General features: G+C 42.1%; 1 protein-coding gene and 1 long non-coding RNA gene across 2 annotated transcripts in view; both read right to left on the reverse strand.

The window, feature by feature from the left end:
• Window positions 1-25,339, reverse strand: part of LOC144328009 (uncharacterized) — an 84,734-nt gene that overhangs the window by 24,983 nt on the left and 34,412 nt on the right. The window lies entirely within an intron of this gene.
• Window positions 1-25,339, reverse strand: part of CPXM2 (carboxypeptidase X, M14 family member 2) — a 70,452-nt gene that overhangs the window by 24,983 nt on the left and 20,130 nt on the right. Inside the window, exons 3-5 of the mRNA XM_028730011.2 lie at window positions 18,439-18,548; window positions 13,774-13,913; window positions 893-977 (exon numbers count right to left, since the gene is read on the reverse strand). Coding sequence (XP_028585844.2) covers window positions 893-977; window positions 13,774-13,913; window positions 18,439-18,548 — 335 coding nt within the window. The remainder of the gene's footprint in view (window positions 1-892; window positions 978-13,773; window positions 13,914-18,438; window positions 18,549-25,339) is intronic.

Consider the following 25,339-nt stretch of genomic DNA (forward strand, 5'->3'; position numbering starts at 1 on the left):
TGTCTCCCATGGCAGGCAGTGATGACCATCAATTTGGATGGCTTTAAAGTAAGGTAAAGGTAAAGGGACCCCTGACCATTAGGTCCAGTCGTGACCGACTCTGGGGTTGTGGCACTCATCTCGCTTTATTGGCCAAGGGAGCTGGTGTACAGCTTCCGGGTCATGTGGCCAGCATGAGAAAGCCGCTTCTGGTGAACCAGAGCAGTGCATAGAAACGCTGTTTACCTTCCCACTGGAGCTGTACCTATTTATCTACTTTGACGTGCTTTCGAACTGCTAGGTTGGCAGGAGCAGGGACCGAGCAACGGGAGCTCACCCTGTCGCGGGGATTTGAACCGCCAACCTTCTGATCAGCAAGTCCTAGGCTCTGTGGTTTAACCCACAGCACCACCCGCCACCCGGCTTTAAAGTAGGATTAGACAAATTCCTGGAGAAGGCAGCTATTGATGGCTACTAACCACAATGGCTATGTTCTGCTTCCACAGATGGAGGCAGTAATGCTTCTCAATGTCAGCTATGGAAATCACAGGAGGGGAGAGTGTTCTTGTGCTCAAATCCTGCTTGCTGGTTTCCCACAGGCCACTGTTAAAACAGGATGCTGGACTTAGAAGGGCCATTGGCGTGATCCAGCAGACTCATCTTATGTTCTTATCATTAAATCTGGCCAAACAGAATGAAGAAACCAGAAGCATAGGATATGTAACTGGAATCCAGTATCAACTATCAGATATGCCTTTTGCCAATTTCAGTTATTTTGCTCATGAGAACTTGACAAGAAAAGCCTCCACAGAAATTGAGGGAGTGAGTGTTACCCTTGAGACATTTTATTAAAATGGAGCTGTGACAAACAAGTGCGATGGGGGGGGGGAATATTATGTTTTGCAATACTAACCATGTCTCCAGAACCATTTTTGACAGTGATCCATGCATGGCTGTCATTGCTCACCATGACTTTGTAAGACGTTACCCAGTCACTCCTAGAAAGAATCAAAAGGTTTTCTTTGTTAAAAAATGAATATTGATTTACTGACTCACACAATATTCTAGTAAAATAAATCCAAACAAGGGAAGTTATAGAAATGTAAATTTAGCAGACAATGCAAGAAAACCTAAGCTTATGAGAAGCATAGAGTAAGAAAAGTAAATGTGAACAAATCCCTCAAGGAAATTCTCATGCTGAAGCACCTTCAACATAAATGGGAGCTGTACAAGAGTGCTTGCAGAGTTTAAATTCATTTCAGTGGGAGAACTCCCTGGAGAAATTTTTGCCCATTCTTGTTTCTCATCTTTTCCTTTATCTTTACTGCAATAAAAACTATGCATGTCAACATAAAGTATATAACTCTGCTTGCTTATATACTAATGGCTTGCAGATGAAATGTTGATGTGTTCAATGAGTTGTTCACCAGAACATGGTCTTGCTTGCACACTATTTGAATTTAATGGTGCTAAACTCTAAATGAACTACATTTAAAGATCCACAGGATCAAAATTGCTTTTCCAAATCAGATCAAAATGCATCAAGTCCATCATTCTGTTTTCGAACAACACCCTGCTCCCAATCAAATGGAATGGGAAAGGTCCATGATTAGGTCTTCCAAAATCTTTTGCTTTAGATAAAAGCAACAAGGGTGGGGTGGGGTTTGAACTGAATCAGCGCTCTTTCCTTCATCCACCATTTCCCTTATGTTAAAGCTCTATTCAGGCATTATGACCACAAATAAGTAGATTCCCCACATGGTGTAGATCACACTTCAACTCATAGAGGGCAGCCGCCAATGCAATCATCCCCATTTACACATTGCCCCATACCCAATAAAGGCCCATAGGCATATTTATATCCCGTCATTCCTTCCCAAGGAGCCCTGGGTAGCAAACAGATAAGCCATTTACTTATATGTGCATCTGTCATCTACACTGCAAAAGTGAGATGGTCCTGGGCTACTATGGTTTGGCTGCTATTTTACAATTGGATAGCACATAGCCATATCACCCCTTGCAGTTCTACGGGAAAGGAATCACTAACAAAAAAAATGCCCTACACTCGTAAATGAATGTGAACCTTTTTGCAATGCAATTTTCAGGCAGTAGAGCCCCTGATGCCATTTGGAATCATAGTAGGATGCAATGAGTTAAAGTCCCCTACCTATCGATTGTGTACCCACAACCCACCCACACTGACAGTCTGTGGAAACAAAAGCAAAAAATCTTGTTCACTCAAGGACAGAACTATGCCATCTAATTTGTCTCTCATTATACTACGACCCTTAGGTTCCTGAGGGGCAGGTAGTAAGGATAAATGATATAAAATTAATCTAAGTTTTGAACGTAGATATAGAATCATAGAATCATAGAGTTGGAAGAGACCACAAGGGCCATCGAGTCCAACCCCCTGCCAAGCAGGAAACACCATCAGAGCACTCCTGACATATGGTTGTCAAGCCTCTGCTTAAAGACCTCCAAAGAAGGAGACTCCACCACACTCCTTGGCAGCAAATTCCACTGTCGAACAGCTCTTACTGTCAGGAAGTTCTTCCTAATGTTCTCTGTTTTCTATTGTGTGACAGAATTTGGTCTTGTTCTTGATAGATCACATTGGACTAACGTAGCAAGATTGATCCCACTTAAATGAATAGGTAACTTCACCATTATTTCAACAATCTAGTATTTAAAAAAGAAATCTGCTGAAGATACTCGGGGGGGGGGCACAGATTTGTGGGTTATGTTTGTATTTAAAAGCTGGAATCCGAGGGCTTTTTATATACTGGTTTAATGCTTGTCACGCAATCTTTTGACATCAAGAGCCCCAAAGCCCTTTAAACAGTTTCCTAATCTTCTATCTGTTTAGAAATCTCTAAGGGCAGAATTTTGATAGGGTATTAGCTCGGGGGGGGGGGCAGAGTGGCGTCTCAAGTCTTTCTAGATGTAAAGTGATACAAAACAATGCAAGTACGAGCAATTTCAAAGCTTCATACTAGTTCAGTAACTAATCTCACTTTGTTTCTCCTTCCCTGCTCCCCAACCACATTAATGAAAATTATTGTCCTACCTGATCCTACTGCAAAGGTGAATATTGCTTTGGAGGCAATATTCCATCTAGCAGTGTTAGAGAAGAGGAACCCAAGCCAAATGCCAATTAAAGAGAAAACCAGTAGAAGAGTGCAAAGGAAAAAAGAAAAAGCAGACAAATCCCTTATCCTAAACATTCAAAATATCACCACTAATGCAGCACTACTGAATTTGTTAATGAATGAAATTGCCTAAGTAGTTAAAAACAGGGCAACTGGAATTTTTAAAACTCTATAAGCAGTGGCCAGTCCAGATTTTTAGGCTACCTTATATAAGCATTCATCACAATGGTATCAGTTAAATGCAACTTAGAACTACAAGGAACATGTAAAAAGCATCTGGCCATGTTGCTCATCAGTCTCAGTCTCTATTTTGGAGTCAGGCATCCTCGGAATAATAGTTCTGAAGGAAGTCCTGCTGAGTTTGATGGGACCTACTCCTAAATGGGACGCGGGTGACGCTGTGGGTTAAACCACAGAGCCTAGGACTTGCTGATCAGAAGGTCGGCGGTTCGAATCCCCACAACAGGGTGAGCTCCCGTTGCTCGGTCCCTGCTCCTGCCAACCTAGCAGTTCGAAAGCATGTCAAAATGCAAGTAGATAAATAGGTACCACTCTGGCGGGAAGGTAAACGGCGTTTGCGTGCACTACTCTGGTTCGCCAGAAGCGGCTTAGTCATGCTGGCCACATGACCCAGAAGCTGTATGCCGGCTCCCTTGGCCAATAAAGCGAGATGAGCACCGCAACCCCAGAGTCAGCCAGGACTGGACCTAATGGTCAGGGGTCCCTTTACCTTACTCCTAAATAGATGTACGTATCAGAGTGCAGGTCTGAATATCCCATAAGGAATAAAGCATGAGATTGATAGTATATTTCACGGTGAAGCATTTGGGAATGAAAAGTAAGCACTATTTTGTCTTCTCATTTATTTCTCCCTTCTTCCTATAAATCTGTGGTCAGATTTACCTATTAGAAAACAGATGCATCTCCATGTTCCCAAACACACACAGGGTATGGCCAAACATACTTTTGGGAAAGCACATAGAAAATGTAAAATGTGTCACGTACGCAGCAGGCAAAAAAATCCGAACTATAGGAAGCTAGCAGAAGTTTCGTTGTCTTAAGTTAAGCTGGAAAAAGTTGCCCCAGATCCAAACTCCCAGCAGGAGTGGGGCTACTGCCGGTTGATCAGGCCTGCGCCAGGCAGAGGGAAAACAAGTCTTTATTTTGACTTACACCATCATTTTCATATGAACATAGCTGGGTTGCTAGATCATGTAACTGAGCTGAAAGGTGGTTGGACTGGGTGTAAATCTGCCCTTGTCCTGTTTCCAGCAATGAGAGCTCCCCCCATGGCCCCAGAACACCCATTTCAGGAATTACACCAGCCTCAGTTCAGTCAGCTTCTGCCAAGTCCAGAGTGTTGGCTGAGCTTGGGTGGAAGATTTACCATGGCACAAATCCAGCTGAACTAGGATGAGGGACTTTAGCTGGTATAGCCTCAGCCGAGTCAAGCTTCGTCCAGCTCAGCCAGAGATCTGCTTATTCCAAACTTGCCCATCCTGGTGGATCTTGGGTTTGGCTTATGGTTAAAAATGTAGTTTGTGAAGTACAATACATATACATATACACACAGTAAAGTACATCAAACTGTGTACTGATCTCCTTCCTTTTTTGGGCAGAGAGATTGTGAGGACCATTTCACTGATTTTTCTCAGGGGGGAAGATAGTTTCTCCAACAATTAATCAGGGGTGGGATTTACCATTAGGACAGCTTTTGCCTCCTCCTTGGTTTTTCATTTTCTGTTCATTTGTGTTGCATCTTCTGACAGTGGTAGCAAGAAGTACTGTGTTGGCATTCTCCATAATAAGCAATGTCTTGGATCTTCCACCATGCTCTAGGACCTAATGTCATCCATAGGCATTTGGGAGACGTTGCATAGAAACATGGTGGAGAATATTCAGAGAAAAATTTCTTTCTTTATTGAGGGGGAGGGAGAAAAAGATAAATCATTCAAATGTTTTGAGGGGGGTGGGATGTATTTTGAGAGGTTTTGACCCAGCTCTGATTGCAATTGTCTTCTATATCAAAAATAGCTCACCCATGTTTATGTAAATAAGCTGCAATAAATAAAATCTGAAAGAGATTTTTCATGTAATTTTCAAAAATGAAAGATTTTTTTAATCACAGAAAACATGCTGAGGGGCTGAACTAAATTAGTTCAAAACTACTATATGCCTGTAGCATGCAAAATTAGGGATATGCATCCCATTTATGGCTATATAAAAATATAGGAGGGAAAATCAACCATCTGCATAAGTATAATGAATTCATTATCAAGGCTATTTTTGAGCATAGAACAGACAGTTCAAATCTGAATTTTTAAAAGCTTAAAAACAATGTTGTCACAAATATATTTTGTGCAAGCATGAACTTTCATAATTCTGCACAAAAAGCTGAATCTAAAAAGAAAAATATATTTAAATATTTAGCTATTTGACCAATTGGGGTCTTTTGGAATCCTGTTTGATTCAGATACTTGGTACGAATAATGTTCTATTTTCCGTTTGAGTCCCTTTTTTGTCAATTGGCTTAGCTTCAGTACATAGGAACAAAAGGACCTGCCTGACACTGTGTCATACCAATGGTCTAGCTACCTGAGTAATATCCACACAGACTGGCAGTGAGTTTCCACCCTACCAGGTGATCCCATGGATTGAACCTGGGCTGTTGACATGATCATTCCCAAGGGTCCTCTCTGGTGTCGCAGAACCCACACTTCAGACAATGAAGCAAACTGGGAGACAACTGGAACTCAGGCTGAACACTTGTTAGGCTACATAATTCTGCCTACCAAATGACAGGGAAGATGGCAAAGGAGAACTACTTTGCTATTGTGTTGCAGCCTCAAAGAGTTGTTTTGGGCGGTCACAGTGGTAGATGGGCCTCTGGTGTACTCACAGGCATGCTGTGATCAGTTTGCATGGCACTTTGACAATAAAGCCATTAAATTCCATGTTGCCTCAAGTGCTGTGGCTGTCAAATGCAGCAACTTCTTATACCTTCTGAAAAACAGCTCTGGTGGAGAGGGTTGTCAGAATCAAGGATATGCACAAGAGGAGGACTAATACCTTTCCCTGCATACTGCAGTTCCCATCCCAGTTGCCCCCTTTCCCCACAGCTGTTATTTTTAAAATAAGAAACAAACACATTAAATGCTGTCATGCACTTGATAACAATATTCCGAACACAATCACATCCACTACTGGCCTACCCCCTAGAAAAGGCGGGGTTCCAGATCACATAGGCACAACACACACCTGTATAGTTTGTATGCCTATAGACCTTATGATGAGCATGCATGGGGTCATGATCCTGCTTCTTGTTCCTCTGTGTGTGCTCACAATAACTTCTCAACAGGGCCTTCATTTGAAAACATGAGAAGTTTCAATGTTGGAATTTCCAGAGATGAATACCCAAGCAAAGCTTCTGCCTTCATGAGTTTGTCAGACTAGCTCTAATCCCCAAAGTACTTAAAGGATTTGTCCCTATCACCACATAACCTCATACTTCAATGCAATTCAACATGATTGGCAGTTTCTCTTCAACAGAGGGTCAAGTCTCGAATAGCAATATTGGAGATTATTCATTGGGGAAGTTCAGGGAAACGCTCTTCGCAATATATGCAGCACCTGCAGATAGAATTCGCCTTTCATTGCCGCAGAAACCCAATTTAACTACATTACACAAAGCCATAAAGAATGAATGGAAATTCTAAATAGTCAAAAGAACAGGTTTTCACCTTAATCATAACCTTCCGAACATTTACAACTAGAACGCTTTGGAGCAAATCACACTCAAAGACCAGGTTGAGATTTTCTCTCTCTAATACTTTAATTTGGTAGTTGTCTCCTATGCACAGCCAAATGACAAGAAAAAAGTATAATGCTAAAGGTACCCCTGACCATTAGGTCCAGTCACGGACGACTCTGGGGTTGCGGCGCTCATCTCGCTTTACTGGCCGAGGGAGCCGACGTTTGCCCACAGACAGTTTTTCCTGGTCATGTGGCCAGCATGACTAAGCCGCTTCTGGTGAAACCAGAGCAGCACACAGAAACGCTGTTTACCTTCCCGCCGGAGTGGTACCTATTTATCTACTTGCACTTTGACGTTCTTTTGAACTGCTAGGTGAGCAGGAGCTGGGACCGAACAACGGGAGCTCACCCCATCACAGGGATTTGAACCGCCAACCTTCTGATTGGCAAGCCCTAGGCTCTGTGATTTAAACCACAGTGCCACCCGCGTCCCTATAGTATAAAGGTACAGGTAAAGGTATCCCTGACCGTTAGGTCCAGTCGTGGATGACTCTGGGGTTGCACTCTCATCTTGCTCTATAGGCCGAGAGACTTAAATAAATTTGTGCCTGAAATGAAGTTGGTCCTCTTGGGCAATTGTGTTTTGCTTTGTAATTTTTTTTAAAAAAAGGAAAGGGGACACTCAACTTATTTTTCTAGTTGCACATAAAATTAAGAAAAAGGGCGCTTCAGGGCACTATGGTGCCCAAGGGCACCATGTTAGAGACCTGAGACTTTGTAAATCTTCAAGGCAGGGTTGGTAATCCCTTCCAAGTTTAAAATGCATTCATTTCTGGAAGCCAGGTTGCATGTCTGGTTCTCATTGGTGCCTTCTTTTTATTTTTCTAGCCTCAGGTTTAACCTCCTGCTGGAAAGGCTTTTTGGCACGTGGCCAGTATTGATGTCTGTCAGCAGCTTCGTGGAGCCACCAGCAAGCATTGAGTATCTGACTGGGAAATGAATGCCTCTTATAAAAGAATGTAGCTATCCTTTGGCAAAGTGCCATTGCTGGAAAAAATCACACACACATACATAGAATTTCTTAAATGCACTTTCTTCAGTTTTCAAGTAAACGCATTTATTTGAAGAAAGAAATAAAAGGAAGAAGGGAAGGGAAGGGAAGGGAAGGGAAGGGAAGGGAAGGGAAGGGAAGGGAAGGGAAGGGAAGAAAGAAAGAAAGAAAGAAAGAAAGAAAGAAAGAAAGAAAGAAAGAAAGAAAGAAAGAAAGAAATTGCTGCAAAATGTACAATATTTGGATGGCATCCAGTTTTCTTTCCAATATTTCAGTATTGAATAACCTACAGAACAACCTCATCCCAAAGCCAACCAGGTAGTCAGTATTTAAACAATAAGTGTCCAATTATCTCTGAGGCTCAGGAGCGGCTGGCAATGGGAAGGGAGGGAAGGGTTGCACAAATGTCCTTCTGACAACAGGATGCTTACCTGGACAGGGCAGAACCAAGGGAGGGTCAAGGTTGGAGCTGTGCAGGCACATTGCCAGAGCCAGTCCAGTACTACTGCACAGTCCCATGCCTTGCCCATTCTTTGACCTGATCCTGCACCATCCCCATAAGCTATAAACAATCACAGGCAATATGCCTGTGATTGTTTATAGGTAGTCAGTTCTTGCAACACAGGGAGTTTCCTTTGTTCCATCCCCATAAGCAGCAGTGATGTAGCTGCTGGAAAGGCAGCTCCCCTCTGCCAGCTCTGGCATGACACTTCCAGACAGATTTCAAAAAAAGAAAAGAAAAAAAAAGAACAGCCAGTGTGCAATATATGAGCACTGAATTAAATCCACCACTGAATTATGGTGAAAATAAAGGCCTCAGCATTCAAGTTGAATGAAGTAATACTTTGGCTGTTGCAATGCTTTATGTCTTGCTGTTTAGTCATGTCCGACTCTTTGTGACCCCATGGACCAGAGCACGCCAGGCACTTCTGTCTTCCACTGCCTCCCGCAGTTTGGTCAGACTCATGCTGGTAGCTTCAAGAACACTGTCCAACCATCTCGTCCTCTGTCGTCCCCTTCTCCTTGTGCCCTCCATCTTTCCCAACATCAGGGTCTTTTCCAGGGTGTCTTCTCTTCTCATGAGGTGGCCAAAGTATTGGAGCCTCAGCTTCACGATCTGTCCTTCCAGCGAGCACTCAGGGCTGATTTCCTTCAGAATGGATAGGTTTGATCTTCTTGCAGTCCATTGGACTCTTAGGTCTCCTCCAGCACCATAATTCAAAACCATCATTTCTTCAGCCATCAGCCTTCTTTATGGTTCAGCTCTCACTTCCATACATCCCTACTGGGAAAACCATAGCTTTAGCTATACGGACCTTTGTTGGCAAGGTGATGTCTCTGCTTTTTAGGATGCTGTCTAGGTTTGCCATTGCCTTTCTCCCAAGGAGCAGGCGTCTTTTAATTCCGTGGCTGCTGTCACCATCTGCAGTGATCATGGAACCCAAGAAAGCAAAATCTCTCACTGCCTCCATTTCTTCCCCTTCTATTTGCCAGGAGGTGATGGGACCAGTGGCCATGATCTTAGTTTTTTTGATGTTGAGCTTCAGACCATATTTTGCACTCTCCTCTTTATGTCTACTGTTGCAGAAATACATCCCTAAAGGGGAAAAGCAGAAGCACCACACAGACAAGACCAGTAAAAGCTCTTCTTACCTAGGTAATAACCCCAGCATAGGTGGTGATGAATAGTGTCAGCTCTTAATTAAAACTGTCAGCTGGTATTTGTGTTACGTCAATAGTCCCCCCCCCCCCAACTTTCTCATAAACTGGTATTCAGAAGAATACTGCTTCTGACCATGGAGGCAGCACATAGCCTCTTAAATGGCTAATAGCTCCTTAAACAACTGGATGCCAGGCATGGTGTTTTAACAGGACATTTAACTACAACTCAGGGAAAATGTCTCCTGACATGTGGCTGTTGAAGGCAAACCAGCACACAACATAATTCTCCAGGTCTAATCAGGAAGATTTCCCATTATTGTTCATTAGTCTGAATAAAAAAAAGCTTCATTTTAATCAGCACTCTATAGACCATAAGTGTTTTTGTTTAAGCATCTTAAATTAGTATTTTGATTGAGGCTACAATGCTAAACATACTTACTTGGAATAAAACTGAAATCAGCAACTTGCATCTGAGAAAATATGTTTTGGGTGAGTGCAATAATAGGAAAGAAAGCTCTAATCTATGCTTGGAAAGTTATAATATGTGAAACAAAGCTTCTTTCCCCAGCCAAATATATAGTTTTGCTCCTCCCAGCCCAACACACACATTAGAGTGAAGACATGAGGCAGAGTTATGATTATAAAGTGTCTTGACTGTGTGGTGGGCTGGATGAGGGTCTATAAACTGAAACCAAATCCTGTCAAGAAAGAGGCCCTGTAGGTGAGTGGTTCCACAGTCTAGTATATAAGCCGATTACCCATTCTGGAGGGGGTTACACTCCCTCTAAAGGGATAAGTACATAGTTTGGGAGTAATTCACAACCCATTGTTTTCCTTGGGTGCTCAAGTGGCCTCAGGGGCTAGAGCTGCTTTTTACCAGCTTCAGCTGATATGCAAGCGATGACCATTCCTGGAAAGAGATAGCTTGTCTACAGTGGCCCATGCACAGGCGGCCTTGACAATGGATTATTTCAATGTACTCTATGTTGGGCTTGAAAAGAATTGATGCTTTTGAATTATGGTGCTGGAGGAGACTCTTGAGAGTCCCATGGACTGCAAGAAGATCAAACCTCTCCTTTCTGAAGGAAATCAGCCCTGAGTGCCCACTGGAAGGACAGATCGTGAAGCTGAGGCTCCAATACTTTGGTCACCTCATGAGAAGAGAAGACTCCCTGGAAAAGACCCTGATGTTGGGTAAGATGGAGGGCACAAGGAGAAGGGGACGACAGAGGACGAGATGGTTGGATGGTGTTCTCGAAGCTACCAGCAGGAGTTTGACCAAACTGCGGGAGGCAGTGGAGGACAGAAGTGCCTGGCGTGCTCTGGTCCATGGGGTCACGAAGAGTCGGCCACGACTAAACAACAACAAAGTTGGGCTACCTTTATGTCCAGAAGCTGCAGCTAGTGCAGAACTGGGCAATGCCACTTGTGGCTGGCACTGCCTTCTGTCAGCACACGACACTGGCACTGAGGAAACTGCACTGGTTGCTATGATATCTCTAAATATTTCCTGGTTTGTACATATTTCAAATAAATCTAAAGGGGCCATGCACACTAACTTGGTGATCTGCACCAAACATTGACAAATGTAACTATCCTGAAAGATGACATAGGAACAGCCTCCCTGCTTTCTGCCTGAAGTATACTGCCCTGGCTCAGAAGAGCCAGATAGAAGAGTACCAATCCATGCCTTTCATCACTTACTCACCAAAAGGAGTCCCCCACTGGTTGAGTTGATCTGTATTTAGGGGCACAAGGGCTCCAGCACCCAAAGGGCACACTCTTCCCACATCCTCTTGCACCAGCTGGCAATGAGAAGTAGTGCTTCAGGACAGCCATAGTCAATGCCAGGAATGATGGGAGTTGTGGTCTGTCCCTGCACTAGAGAAACATTCATTCCCCACCTCTGCACAAGATGAATGTCTCTTTTAAAATGCCATTGGGGGCGGAGAAAAAAATATAACCAATTCCCAGGAATGTCTGTGTTACCAAACCCTAACAAATTCTTGTGGAAGGATAACAAAAACAACTTCTGAGCACTTAATATCATGGATGTCTTCACTTTTTTGGTACTCATGCTCCAGAGCAGGAGTCATAATAAATAACCACTTGCACTGACATGACAGATCTTAACAGCTCTGCTTGACAGTAAGCAACAACATCTGCTCTGGGGAAACGGTTAGAATATATCATCCAGACCTTTCTCTTGACTTTGTTTTAGTTTCACTGGAGCAGGCTCACAAGATAAGGGTATAGTGCATGACTCTTCAACTCAACAGCAAAGGCCAACTAGCTTTGAAAGTGCATTGACAGCATTAATAGTAATAAGATTAGATGAAAATGGTAATCTGATTCTTGGCCTAGCAGAAAGTCAGGAAGATCTGTGTGATGCTTGCTAGCAAATACTAACTAGATAGTGCTATAAGCACTTGAGGGCTTATCCTAAAAGCCACAAGATTGTACACAAACACCATGCTATGAAAATGTTTCTCAAAAAGCGGAATGTATCCCAATTGCTACAAGTAGTGCAAAAAGGCCCTGCCTTCTAAAACAGGAAAGTAAGCCGTGATCATGCCTAGAGCAGGCTGGTAGAAGCAGTTTGGCTACAGACTCAGGATCTTTCGTTTACCGGGAGTCCAGGCTTGTTCCATAAATACATGGCAGGTAGGAACTTCATTGTGTGGCCTGAATTATCCACATCAGAAAAGTAATGAGAGAAAAGTTTGCAGAAGAAAAAGAGTTAAACATGAATTGAAATCCCTTGTTCTGTGTATACAAACTCGATTAACTAAGGGTGAAGTCAGCTGTATCATAAAAGGTAGGCTCAGTGAACTGTAAGCACAGTTCACCACTGAACAGATGGACAGACTCACCAGCCAATAGAACAGTGGTTCAGAGAAAGATCTTGCCCTTCCCTGCCCATCTTTCTACTTACTCTTTTGCTTACGAACGCTCCTGCTGCTGCCTCCTCCTTCTCTTTCTACAGCAACAGGGAAAGGTTCAGCGCCCTGAAGTCAGATGCCTACAATGGAGCCAACACTGTCTTCCTCCCATTTGAAGCACCTGACAGTGGTGCGCTTCACTACAGGGGTCACCAATGTGAGGCCCATGGTTGCACATGCAGCCACAGACACCTTTCCTCTGCCCTTCGCCAACTGAAATAAGACCTGGAAGAGGCATTCTGTTGTAGCCAGTAGCAAAAGAGGTGTGATTGATTGATTGATTGATTGATTGATTGATTGATTGAGTGAGTGAAGGTGCTGTGTTTCTGTGGTGCCCATGAAAGTTTACTTACTGCAAATGCAGCCCAAAATCATGGTGACAACCACATTGCCAGAATATTAATTAATATCAATTAAATGTACTTTCCCAAAAAAACAGAGCAGTGGTGGGCAATCTCCAGCCAACAGGCTAAATTAGCCCTGTCTGTCCTTCCTATTTCTCTCAAGTTAAGCTCCAGTCAACATGAGTGAAAGAGAATAATCAGTCTCAACTTAGCAACCTGCCAAGAGCATTTGCTAACAAATCCCAGAAGCCAGAGTTGGGGAACTTCTGTACATGATGGGAAGTAGCGCTGGTTGTTTTAAAATATTGTCTTTCCCTTGCACATTACGAACAAGGCTTATTTCTCTTGTGTTTAATTATGTTGGTATCATTATTATGCACGCTATTGACTTTTTATTAGGTTTGCGAATCTGTCAATTTCAGTTTCTCTCAGTTTATTGCTGCATCATCTTGTGATTCCCACTCCCACCCCCATTTAAAAAGTCCTCGGGAATATTTACCAGCATTTTCATTTCTCCTAATATCCACATTTTTGTTTGCAATTTTGCCTAATACACACATTTTTGCAAAGCCGTTCTTTCTAAAGCAATGCATTTTCTGTGTTATTTTCACTTTATGCATTTTAATGCAAACCTTACCTTAATACAGTATAAGGATTTTTGTACACATTACTTGGTGAGAGAACTGCATTGCAACATTCAGAGAAGTGTGAATTTCGAATGATGGCAGTATTTCAATTTGCATCTTGCTCCAGAAAGTATGAATGTGGTAGATTTGCCTTTATAGGTTCTGAATCTAATTTCTCCTCCAGCCCTGTTTTTATATAGCACAAAACTATCACCCAAATTTCTGGGTTTTCCGTAGAAAGTCAGAAAGAATCCATGCACTTACAGCCAGAGAGAATTCCTTCCTTGCGTGATAACTCCTGTGAACTTTGTTAGCCTCCGAGCATCGACTTCAATCCACTGGTACGGATCATTTCGTCCTGCACACCAAGCACCATCATAAAAATCATTTTCATTAACACCTGCCTGAAAAGAAGGCAAAGCTGTCTTTATAAATATGAATAGATACATTTCGAATTGTTGTTTTTTTTAAAAAAATACACAAACAATGAGAACATGAAAATATTGTTTACTCTCACTTCATTTTTTGTCAAGACTTATAAGTCAAGGCTGGGAACATGGAGCCATGTTTAAGATAGTTGTCAAGACTGGAGAGTTAGAACTGCCTTTTTCTCACATTTTTCAAAGTTAAATTCAGTTTTCTGTATTTTCTCAGCAACTCGCTTTTTAAAAAAAGGGGGGGGGAAGAAAAATCCTGATTAAAATCTGCCAGTATTTTAGTGCTAATTTATCCCAATAAACACATTTTTGTACACATTATACACATTTTTGCAAGAATTCTCCTTTAACTAGACACACATTTCTGCCTATCTTTTCCGGTTAATGAGTTAGCAGTAAAAGCCCCATGCTATACCCTTAGACTTAAAAGAATCAGAACAACAACAATAAATTTATGGGATGCAAAACAGAAATGAGAACAGAATTATGTAAGCCGGTCAATACATTCTTCAGATGGCTTGGACTACAATTCCATCATCCCTGACCAGTGGCCATACTGGCTGGGACTGATGGAAGATATAGTTCAACAACACATAGTAAAGGGCACCAGGTTGAAAAAGGCTGAGGCACAGGCAGCTATCATGCACTATGGATGGTGCATCTCTGTTTACCTGGAGCTCTTTTAATCTAATGTTGTATTGGACAATTATGCAAAAAAACTAGGCATCTTTGGAGTGCTTAGAGGATCCCTGCAAATCTAAAGCATGCAGAGCTGTTGCTACCATGCATTGTGCAATATCCTGAGCTTTCTTAACAATAAACTAGAGTCTGCCCCCCCAAAAAAAATACGTCTTCATTGACCCACAATCCCAGTCTAGCCGTAGCTAGACTGGTGACTGGGAGAGGCCGCCGAGACCACATAACATCGGTCTTGAAAGACCTACATTGGCTTCCAGTACATTTTTGGGCACAATTCAAAGTGTTGGTGCTCACTTTTAAAGCCCTAAACGGCCTCGGTCCAGTATACCTGAAGGAGCATCTTCACCCCCATCGTTCGGCCTGGACACTGAGGTCCTCCACTGAGGGTCTTCTGGCAGTACCCTCATTCTGAGAAGCCAAGTTACAGGGAACCAGGCAGAGGTCCTTCTCGGTAGTGGCACCCGCCCTGTGGAACACCCTCCCACCAGATGTCAAAGAGAAAAACAACTACCAGACTTTGAGAGCCAGTGTGGTGTAGTGGTTAAGAGCGGTAGTCTCGTAATCTGGGGAACCGGGTTCGTGTCTCCGCTCCTCCACATGCAGCTGCTGGGTGACCTTGGGCCAGTCACACTTCTCTTAAGTCTCTCAGCCTCACTCACCTCACAGAGTGTTTGTTGTGGGGGAGGAAGGGAAAGGAGATTGTTAGCCGCTTTGAGACTCCTTAAAGGGAGTGAAAGGCGGGATATCAAATCCAAACTCTTCTTCCAAACTCTTCTTTAGAAGACATCTGAAGGCAGCGCTGTTTAGGGAAGCTTTTAATGTTTAATAGACTATTGTATTTTAATATTCTGTTGGAAGCCGCCCAGAGTGACTGGGGAAACCCAGTCTATTATCATCATCATCATCATCATCATCATCATCATTTCTGCATGGCTCAAGGTGTCATCAAAACCACAATGCTCCTCTGATAGGCAGGACAGTTCTAAAGGAAGCTTAAAGCGAGAAGTTTAAAGCATTGCACAATCTCTGATGGCATGGAATTGTGATGATTGAAACAATCCCAATTAGCTCCTCAGATGATTTGATGCAGGGGTTTTCAGGTGCTACCAAGCTTCTAATCAAGCCAGATGTCTTTGCTCCACAAACACTCAGCAAAATTACACGTTTCTTGCTGTCATCGTCAATATAATTAGCAAAGAAGAACTAAGGATGTCTCTCAGCATACTGCAACTGGTCCTCCTAATTAGCCAACTCAGTGGCTCACTCTCCCTTCTTCGTACGTATATTGGGTATCTGGCATCTGGGGACAACACTCCATACATATGGCTAAGTGGGCTCTGGGAGCACATGAAAGCTGGTGTCACAATACATTTGCTGGCCTTTAATGTGCTACCAGGCTCTTTGTTCTTTTTACAAATGCTGTGTATTTGATTTTAAATTTTGCTGACAATCGTAGAGTGAAAGACTTAAAGATGGTTTCCTTTATGTACACAAGTTTCCTGTACATTGTAATCATGTTTATGCGATGAGTTTGAGTGATTTCTTCTTTGGGCAATATTATTACACTTTTCCTAAGCTTCTAAAATAGCAGCTATCATAAAGTGGCAAAACTGGCAAGGACAAACCTAAGGCAATGGAAAATCTAGAAATGTCCCCCCCCCCCCCCCCCGAGTTTGAAGTGACTTGGAAATGATTGATTTGAGGCCAGAATGATCTTAAATGGAAAGGATAAAGAAAAGAGTAGCAAAAAACCTCCCATTGACACAAACTGTCAGTCATGGTGCACCACATGAATTATGAGATCAGAATTATGAGATTAGCACCTGGTTATCTGGCTGCCACATAGCAGGAAGAGTGGGACTCTAGCATTACCAGGCATGTCCATTGCAGATAAAGTTATATCACAGAAAATAGGCAATGTTTGAACAGGAAAAGCCAAACAGATAAACTCAAATGATTAAACACTGCCATGGATTAAACACTGCTCCTGAGTGATGGGATTTAATATATATATATATAGAGAGAGAGAGAGAGAGAGAGAGAGAGAGAGAGGGAGAGAGAGACTGATAAAACTAGAAGTCAGAAGCAACAGAGACTGCTGAACAGAGACTGGATGAAATCTCTATCCTATGGGAAATGATAGTGTTGTGGCTAATGGCTTTCAAAAAGACACATGAATTTTGACCACACACAGGTCAAGTCTAGGATGTGAATGTTTCAGTAGGCTTTGATTTGAGGATCCTCATTCTAAAAAGTGACTTAAAGCTGAGACGTCCACATGACGGTGGAGTTAACCCACCTGTAGCTTATTACAGCATATGTGGGCTACATAGAGTCTCGGAGTTTTTATCAGTAGCTATATTGGTATTGCCATTATTATGGGAGTACACTTTGGAACCAGAAAACCTGTATAACTTTAAATCTCATGCCAAGAGCAATTTTTTAAAAAAAATATTCCCCAATATCATTCTAATAATAGCCTCATTATAACAGTACCATTTTTATCCAATTAGTATAATTATTAAAGTCAATTATTCAAATGTCAAATTATACAATTTAATTTAACTGACCCCCTCACATACTAGAGTTGATGAGTTCATTCTTCTATATTTTTCTGCATTCCAAAATTTTAATAATTCCATTCCATTCCATTCCATTCAGATGGGAACAGCTACAATCTTGTGATTTCAATTCATGTTGGTATAATAGGTAATTTATGAAGTTTCAAGTGAGGAACTTTAGCTGTAATCCTTATTCTTTCCTGTGTGTGACAATTTTTTTCATGATGTTTTCCCATCCATATATAATGTTGTATCCTTTACTCTCACAGCTGGTAGACTCCTTTCCTCCCTGCCGCTCATTTATGGCCATTTATCTGAAACACATTCCTTTGTGGATAATGGAGGTTAGGGATTTTGCTCTATATTTTCAAAGAATAGCATTTCTTCCCCCCTTCCCTCTCAGTTCCTTTCTCTCTCACACACAGTTCCAGTTTTGTTAAAATCCATACAATATTCCAATTTTCTCCATCCTCACTTGTGCAGATATTATTTAATAAAACTTGCATTCTGGGGGGCATTCTGTCATATCATAAATGTCAAGAAAAACCTTAAGTAAGCAAACCATGGGCTCCCCTCCCCACATCGTCTCTTTTACCAAATGAAATCCGCTCTCAATCCAAACCTTTCATATCCTTGTAGCTGGGTTGTTTTTGCAGTTTCTTATCTCATTGTCTTTGGCACGTGCCTGTAGTTTACTTCAATTAAAGTCCAATTAAAAGGATGACCTGTGCTTCCAAGAACGGGAGCAGGCTGGGGGTGAGGGTCGTGGCAGCCAGAGGGCTCCTTGCACCCAGTGCCTTTGCCTGCCCTCATTCCTTATTCCTCATTCCATGGGGAATTGAGTGCCAGACCACTAGGCAAACTGCGGATGAGAGACTGGTTCCTCTTCCAACCCTATCATTATCTGATTATCTCCGTCTGTCTCTCTCCCATGTTGGCAGGAGAAACTCTGTTCTTACCACACCGGAAACAGGAAGCCAAGAGCTACTTGTTTAACTTTTGTAAACCTCCCTGCCAATAGTTCCCAAAGTCATTTTTTATCATCTGTGTTAAATTTTCTTTTGGACATTAATGCCAGAACATTCAGAGTAAAGAAACAAAATTAACTAGCATATATTCTTTAAAACAAACAAAACATGTTAGCCATCAGTATGGTCAAAATCTGTAAGTGTCCTTTGGGGGAAATTGCAGAGTAATCCCATCCTCTTGACCCGTTGGAAAGGTGAACTTACCTGAATATTTAGCCGTGCTCTGTGGGCCCCAAGGCCATATCGCTTTACAGTAGAAGCATGGAGCTGGAAGTCAGTAATTTTTAATGTTTCAAGACCAAGTGGAGGGCAACCTGGAAAGCAAGGATTTATATCTTAAGTTGAGAAAACAGTGTATGAACCACTATATTTGATTGTGTATATGCACAGGTTATATGTGTATAAATATAAACACAGTTTCTGACAAATGCATCTCAGAGATAGATTAATTAGTTCTACAACTTCATATTGTTTTTTGATTTCAATTTAGCAAGCTGCCATACATCCCAGGTTACTGTTTTTAATTAAAACCAATTATCAAGTCCTTCATCCTTCTTTCCCTTTTCCTTTGAAACGAACTTAGTCATATCTATCCAGATTTAGACTGAAAAATGTTTTCCACAGCCCAAACATTTCAAGTTCTTCCATTCACAATCTCCCTTCCTGGGGCTTTTGGGCCAACTGAGGAAGTGAAAAGCAAGACTGCAAATCATAGTTCTTTAATCTTTGTTTCTAGTTCATCCACTTCCAACTATTAAGTTAGCATTTAGTCAACATACCAGTAGAATAATATCTGTGTTCAAAGTAACCACGGCATCCTGATTCCTCTAAGGTCAATCGCCAGGAGTTAGTAATGATTTAGAACTGTGTTGTCTTCAGTCTAAAAAGCTATTTAAAATCCACAGCAATGTCTTTATTAGTCCCATATGAGGACCCGACCTCTCAGCAGTCCATTTGAAAAGCACAAAGTTTTCCAAAGAAAGGGTTGAGCCCTTGAGTAGATATAAACATGTTGGAGATACAAAGGACACAGTTTGAAACAGTTTTCAACAAAGTTGGTGTGATGCTAACAGAGGTTTTCTCCCATTTTATTATCCGTAATTTATTCACAATTGTCTCATGGCATCACTGCAGCCACATTATTGCACCCTTCTGCAAAATGAAACCACTTGCAGCATGACTTGTATTAATTTGGCTGGATTTAGAAAACAACTATCATCTGAGTCATACACATGGAGGAGACAGAGGAGGCAGTGCCTTGCCTGCTCACCTGTCACACCTGTCCTGCCTTCAGTGCTCCAGGATGTCCACACAGGGGACTAATATCTGAATAGCTCTGGTGTAAGTAAAATCCAATATACAATGGATTGTGTGGTGGATCACCAGTTTTCCCCCCTGAAATAACTGAACACGTGAAACCGAATTGGTGTTTCCTAAGAAGTAACAATTAGGGATGCGGGTGGTGCTGTGGGTAAAACCTCAGCGCCTAGGACTTGCCGATCGCATGGTCGGCGGTTCGAATCCCCGCGGTGGGGTGCGCTCCCGTCGTTCGGTCCCAGCGCCTGCCCACCTAGCAGTTTGAAAGCACCCCCGGGTGCAAGTAGATAAATAGGGACCGCTTACCGGCGGGAAGGTAAACGGCGTTCCGTGTGCTGCGCTGGCTCGCCAGATGCAGCTTGTCACGCTGGCCACGTGACCCGGAAGTGTCTGCAGACAGCGCTGGCTCCCGGCCTATAGAGTGAGATGAGTGCACAACCCTAGAGTCTGGCAAGACTGGCCCGTACGGGCAGGGGTACCTTTACTTTTACCTTTAAGAAGTAACAAATGACTGGAGATGTTTTCTTGAATATTTATCTGTATGGTAGAGTCTACTCTGTAAACAGTGATGCAAGAGAAGAAAGAAAGCAGTTGGAACGCTGACCCTAGCGCTGACCTCTGGACTCCTCACTGTTCAAAGAAGTGGGGAGCACTCAACTGTTATGTCGCTGAAGTAGTGTCAGAGATGTTTCTCAGTGATATGATCCTCCCATGTTATTTTGGTAGCATATGTAATGATGTTGGGCTCTTTCATATGCCACCGTTGTCTGTAAGAAGAAAGCACATGGCTTATGATTCTGAATGTTACCAGAGTGGTGTTGGACTGGACCTCCAAATGTACATAAGAGCATAAGGCTAAGGGTCTATCCAATCCAATACAGCATCTTGCTCCCCTCCTGGCCAACCAGATGCCTATGGGAAGCCCACAAGCAAGACCTGAGCACAAGAGCATCTTCCCCATTTGCAATTCCCATATTGTCTCCAACAGTGGAGGGAGATTGTAGCCAGCACTGCAACTCTGGCAGCATACTGATGGGGCTTCATATTCCTTCATATTTCCAAAAATCTACTAAAATGAGTTCACACTGACCCTCTCTTCTTTGAGGAAAAACTTGTTAACACAATCTCGTTAAAAACAAACTGCAGTATAAACCCAGGGTTATGATTATTTAAAGATTTCTACCCCTATCAGAGCAATATGATGGGGCTGAAGTGCCCCTCTCCAGAACAGCTCTATGGGAATAAATCTGTTGCCAATGATGTTCCCACATGAGATAATGGCCGAAACAAGGCATTCCATGGCCATGCTGTTACCAGCCCTAGATCAAAAGTCCCCTGTGCTCACAGATTGGACCCTCAGTAACCTAGCCTGCTGCTGGCAATACTTAGCTTCTCTCCCACTGGTGTCAATCGGATGGGAAATTATTGGGTTAAAAAAAATACCAGCTGAGATAAATAAGCAGCAAAATCACCACCTCAACTCCTGCCCTGACTAGATTTAGATAGCACAACAGGGAATTTGTTTGTTTGTTTGTTTGTTTGTTTGTTTACTAGTCCGCCCTTCCTGCCCAAACAAAGACAAACAAAATTAAAAAAAAAACAGTTAACTTATAATTGCTCTGTAAGCTGTTCAGATAAGAAAAACAGCATTGATTTGACCTGCTCAGTAAAAATATGCAATGCCACACAAGGGATAGAGGCTGGATGGTGCCAGAAAAATGATGAGTATCTTTTTCCTTCTTTTTTTGCAGATTTCTGCTATCCAGTGTCTTTCACATGCATAAAGTGATAGAAATTCAAAAGTCACCTTTGCATTTCAGTGACATTTCTTACTCTCTGCAAGAACTTCATTATGAATATCTGACTAGGTCTGCCAATATTAAATCCAATGTTAGTAAAGCTTTTACACTGATGTAATTAACTACTTGATCTTTGATACTGGACAGAAGAAAATGCAATTGACATTAACAGCAGCGAGTAAAGATGTGAACAAGTTACAGAGAGTGAGGAAAATCTAATATTGGCCATCTCTGCTAAGTACAGATGTGAAGTTTTAATAGAATGCATTGTTTTTGACAGGAGAGGTCTGAATGTAGTATCATATCTAGAAAAAAATACAACACAGTGTTCAGCCTTCTGTTCTCAAGCATGAAGCCAAACTTTGGATTTGTAGATGTGCAGAAATGTGCCATATTCATTGATCTAAATTTGATTGTTACCAAATTTACAAATTAAAAAAAGAGGGGGGGGACTGGATTTAGATTTGGAGGCATGGCTCTGATTCAGAGCAGAAAATATATAAACATACGAATACTGCAGATAGAGTTGAATAATATCTGAGTTTTTAGGCTTTTCTTCCAGCCTTATGCTAAAATATGGTCCAAATTTAGTTTTTGCAGGCATGGCTAAGCTGACATATTTTCATAGATATTAGGAAGGAAAACATAGACAAGAATTCTTGATAAAGTTAACAGAACATTATTGACTATACTAAAAGATAGGGTTCATTACCAGAATTGAGTTATGGATTTACACTTTTGATGATCAATCAATAATTAGTAAATAGCTTGAGATATAAGTATAATGATGATCATCATTGTTGTTTTTCTTCTTGTTATCCTTGTCTTGTAACCAACAACCTTTGAACTGGGCTACATATGAAAGATTAACATACATGGGACTTACTGAGAAATGTTTTCTTCTTTGTTGATTTATTTAACAGAGCTATGGGTGTCTGGGTTGCGGGTGGCGCTGTGGTCTAAACCACTGAGCCTAGAGCTTGCCGATCAGAAGGTCGTGGTTTGAATCCCCGTGATGGGGTGAGCTCCCATTGCTCGGTCCCAGCTCCTGCTAACCTAGCAGTTCGAAAGCACGTCAAAGTGCAAGTAGATAAATAGGTACCGCTCCAGTGGGAAGGTAAATGGCGTTTCTGTGCGCTGCTCTGGTTTTACCAGAAGCGCCTTAGTCATGCTAGCCACATGACCAGGAAAAACTGTCTGTGGACAAACGTCAGCTCCCTCGGCCAGTAAAGCGAGATGAGCGCTGCAACCCTAGAGTCGTTTGCGACTGGACTTAACTGTCAGGGGTCCTTTACCTTTACCTTTTTTATGGGTGTCTAGCTGGCTTTCTTTCTTTCTTTCTTTCTTTCTTTCTTTCTTTCTTTCTTTGTCTTAATTATCAAATTGTTCATAATCATGCTGTTATGGAATCTTGCAAAATTTAATAGTAATAATGATTTTAAAAATAAATTAATTTGGTCTTCTGAAAACCCGGTTTTGGTAAATTAAGCACTGTTACTGATGACCCGCCCATTAGCACATCTTAAGAATAGTTGATGGTCAACCTTCCACAGGAGGTATATGCAGGAAGTCACCCTCTCTGTTTGTTCCACACTTTTCAGTGCCCTTCAAGACCCCTGCTTCAATTTGTTGTGTGTGGTAGGCAGGATTCTCCAGGTATAAATCAACCTATGAGAAGGATCCGCAGTCATGAGCTGGCATTGTCTTGGATAAAATATCAAGGGCTTCATTTCATGTGGATTACTTTGCCAGAGAATTTCTTTGTGGGACCCTCAAATGTTTCCATCCCTTCCCCTTAGTTAGGTTTGGCTCCCCTCCTGCCCTGCCCTACCCTTCTCCTTGTATTCCAGGTATGGAGGACCTGTGGTCCTCCATATGTTGTTATACTACATTCCTCTCATTCCTGGCCATTAGCCATGCTGTCTGGGACTCATGGGAGTTGGACTACAACAACATCTGGAAGACCAGAGGTTCCCCATCCCTGCTGTATTCCTTTCTTTTCTGTTTTAGTTGTTTTGAACTTGACTCAGGGCCCCAAGAGAATATATTGCCATGCACATTGCCTCTTAGCCCTATTCAAGGAAGAACCACAACCAAACAGGCTTAAGGAACCTGCAGGCCTGCTAGCCTTAACTCTCCACTAATACAACCCCCAGGAACCCCAGATGGTTCAATGTCAACAAAAGTCTATAGACTTAGCCCTCATCTCCTTTCCTCAGGCATCAGGGAGGTAATATTGGTAAAAGTGATGGACTCTAAAGGTTGACTTGCAATGCATCTGAATCTTGCCATGTGACCCACAGGATTTTCTCGGTATAGAAAACAATAGATGCACCGTTTTCTGCCACGAAGCTTTTTTGAGTTGAAAATATGGTTTGATCACTTGGTGTTGTTAAACATTGCCGTGGACAGGCTTTGTGGAGGTTGGATGAGACTGAACAACATACTTCATACAATTGAAATAAATCTGTTTTATTTATAGCTACAGACAATTGATAGGGGGCGGAGGATAAATTGCAGCTATATTCTGCCACCTTGAGGATGGATCCACTCATATGATATTTCCACATTTGTCCCTAATTTATATCAGATGCTTGGTATATTAGAGTTCTGAGGGCTTAAATTCCGAATATGGAAGTTTGGGCATCTTGAATACCCCTTACAAGTCACCAGCAAAGAATCAAGTTCTAACATTTTCACACTAAGCCATTGTTGACTTTTGGAATGATGTTTTGTGTATTATGGGCCAGAGTTAAACACTTAATGTGTTTCTTATATTTTTAAAGCAACAGCCAAATATCAGCATTGGAAAGAAATAGAAATTGATCTCTGTGTGCAGTTTTATCTTTCTTAAGCCACAAGGAGACCCTGTTTAACATATCCTCATTAGAACACCCTCAATTTGGCCTAATCCTAACTTTTGCCTTTAAGTTAGGTGAGCGGACATGGCACACCACGGAAAAATAACCTCCTTCCCTACAGACCCTTCTTGGGTGAAGATTAGGTGAGGAGGCCCTCCTTCACCATCAGAAGTTTGGGAGAGGGCATTCTCTGTGAAAGCCCCTAAAATGTTGTAATCTGCCCTGGGACCTTATGGTGAAGAAATTTAAAACAACCACAAAAGTGTGAAAAGTACTTGAGAAAATTGAAACCTCTGAGACTCTTGAGGTAAGCAGGGCTGGCCTAAGACATTTGCTACCTGAGGCAGAACAACAAATGACAGTCTTGCTGCCCACCACCACACACAGGTCAAGGTTCATAATACCCAAGGCCAGCCAAATTATTTTGGTATCTAAGACAAGTGCCTCTCCCTGGGAGTAAAAAAAACCGTTTTTTCTTTTTCCTGGAAGAAAAATGCAACAACAGCAACAAACCATTTGCTAGCCTTAATGACATCCAGAATGAGCTGCCTGCAGTTTCTTTCTAAGAGTTGAACGAATACATTCATACATACATACCTAAGTTTGTATGCCACCTTTCCATAGTTCAAACCATGCTCAAGGAGGGTCACAACATGAAAATAATACATAAATTGGCAACATAACAAAAGTAGCCGTAAACAATCATTAGAAAACACACAACCAAACTGAACTATTTCCACATAAATCACAGCAAGATTTAAAATAAAAATACAAAGATGCCAAAAGAAAAAACCCAACAGCAACGACCCCCTCCCAACAAAAAACAGCAACAACACCAAACAATACCCTAGCCCAAGAGTGTGTTCAGCAGCAGCTTTTGTGGCTGTAGTCAGTCAGGGCCCTGCCCTCCTAAACCTGCAAGGTTTTCCAGGACTCATAGCCTTAAGTACTGGCTGATACCTTTTGTCCCTGCCTGATCACTGAGGGCCTTGGGAAGTCATTATTCGTGGATTCCTTTGGCTCAGGTTTATGGTAGGGCTGCCATACGTCCAGATTTTCCCAGACATTGCTGGGATTTCAAAGGCGGAATTGAGGTATGGGGAGAATTTTTTTGGGGGGGGGGAGAAA

This window comes from Podarcis muralis, chromosome 6 (genome assembly GCF_964188315.1).
Source record: "Podarcis muralis chromosome 6, rPodMur119.hap1.1, whole genome shotgun sequence".
In the NCBI taxonomy this organism is placed as follows: Eukaryota; Metazoa; Chordata; class Lepidosauria; order Squamata; family Lacertidae; genus Podarcis; species Podarcis muralis.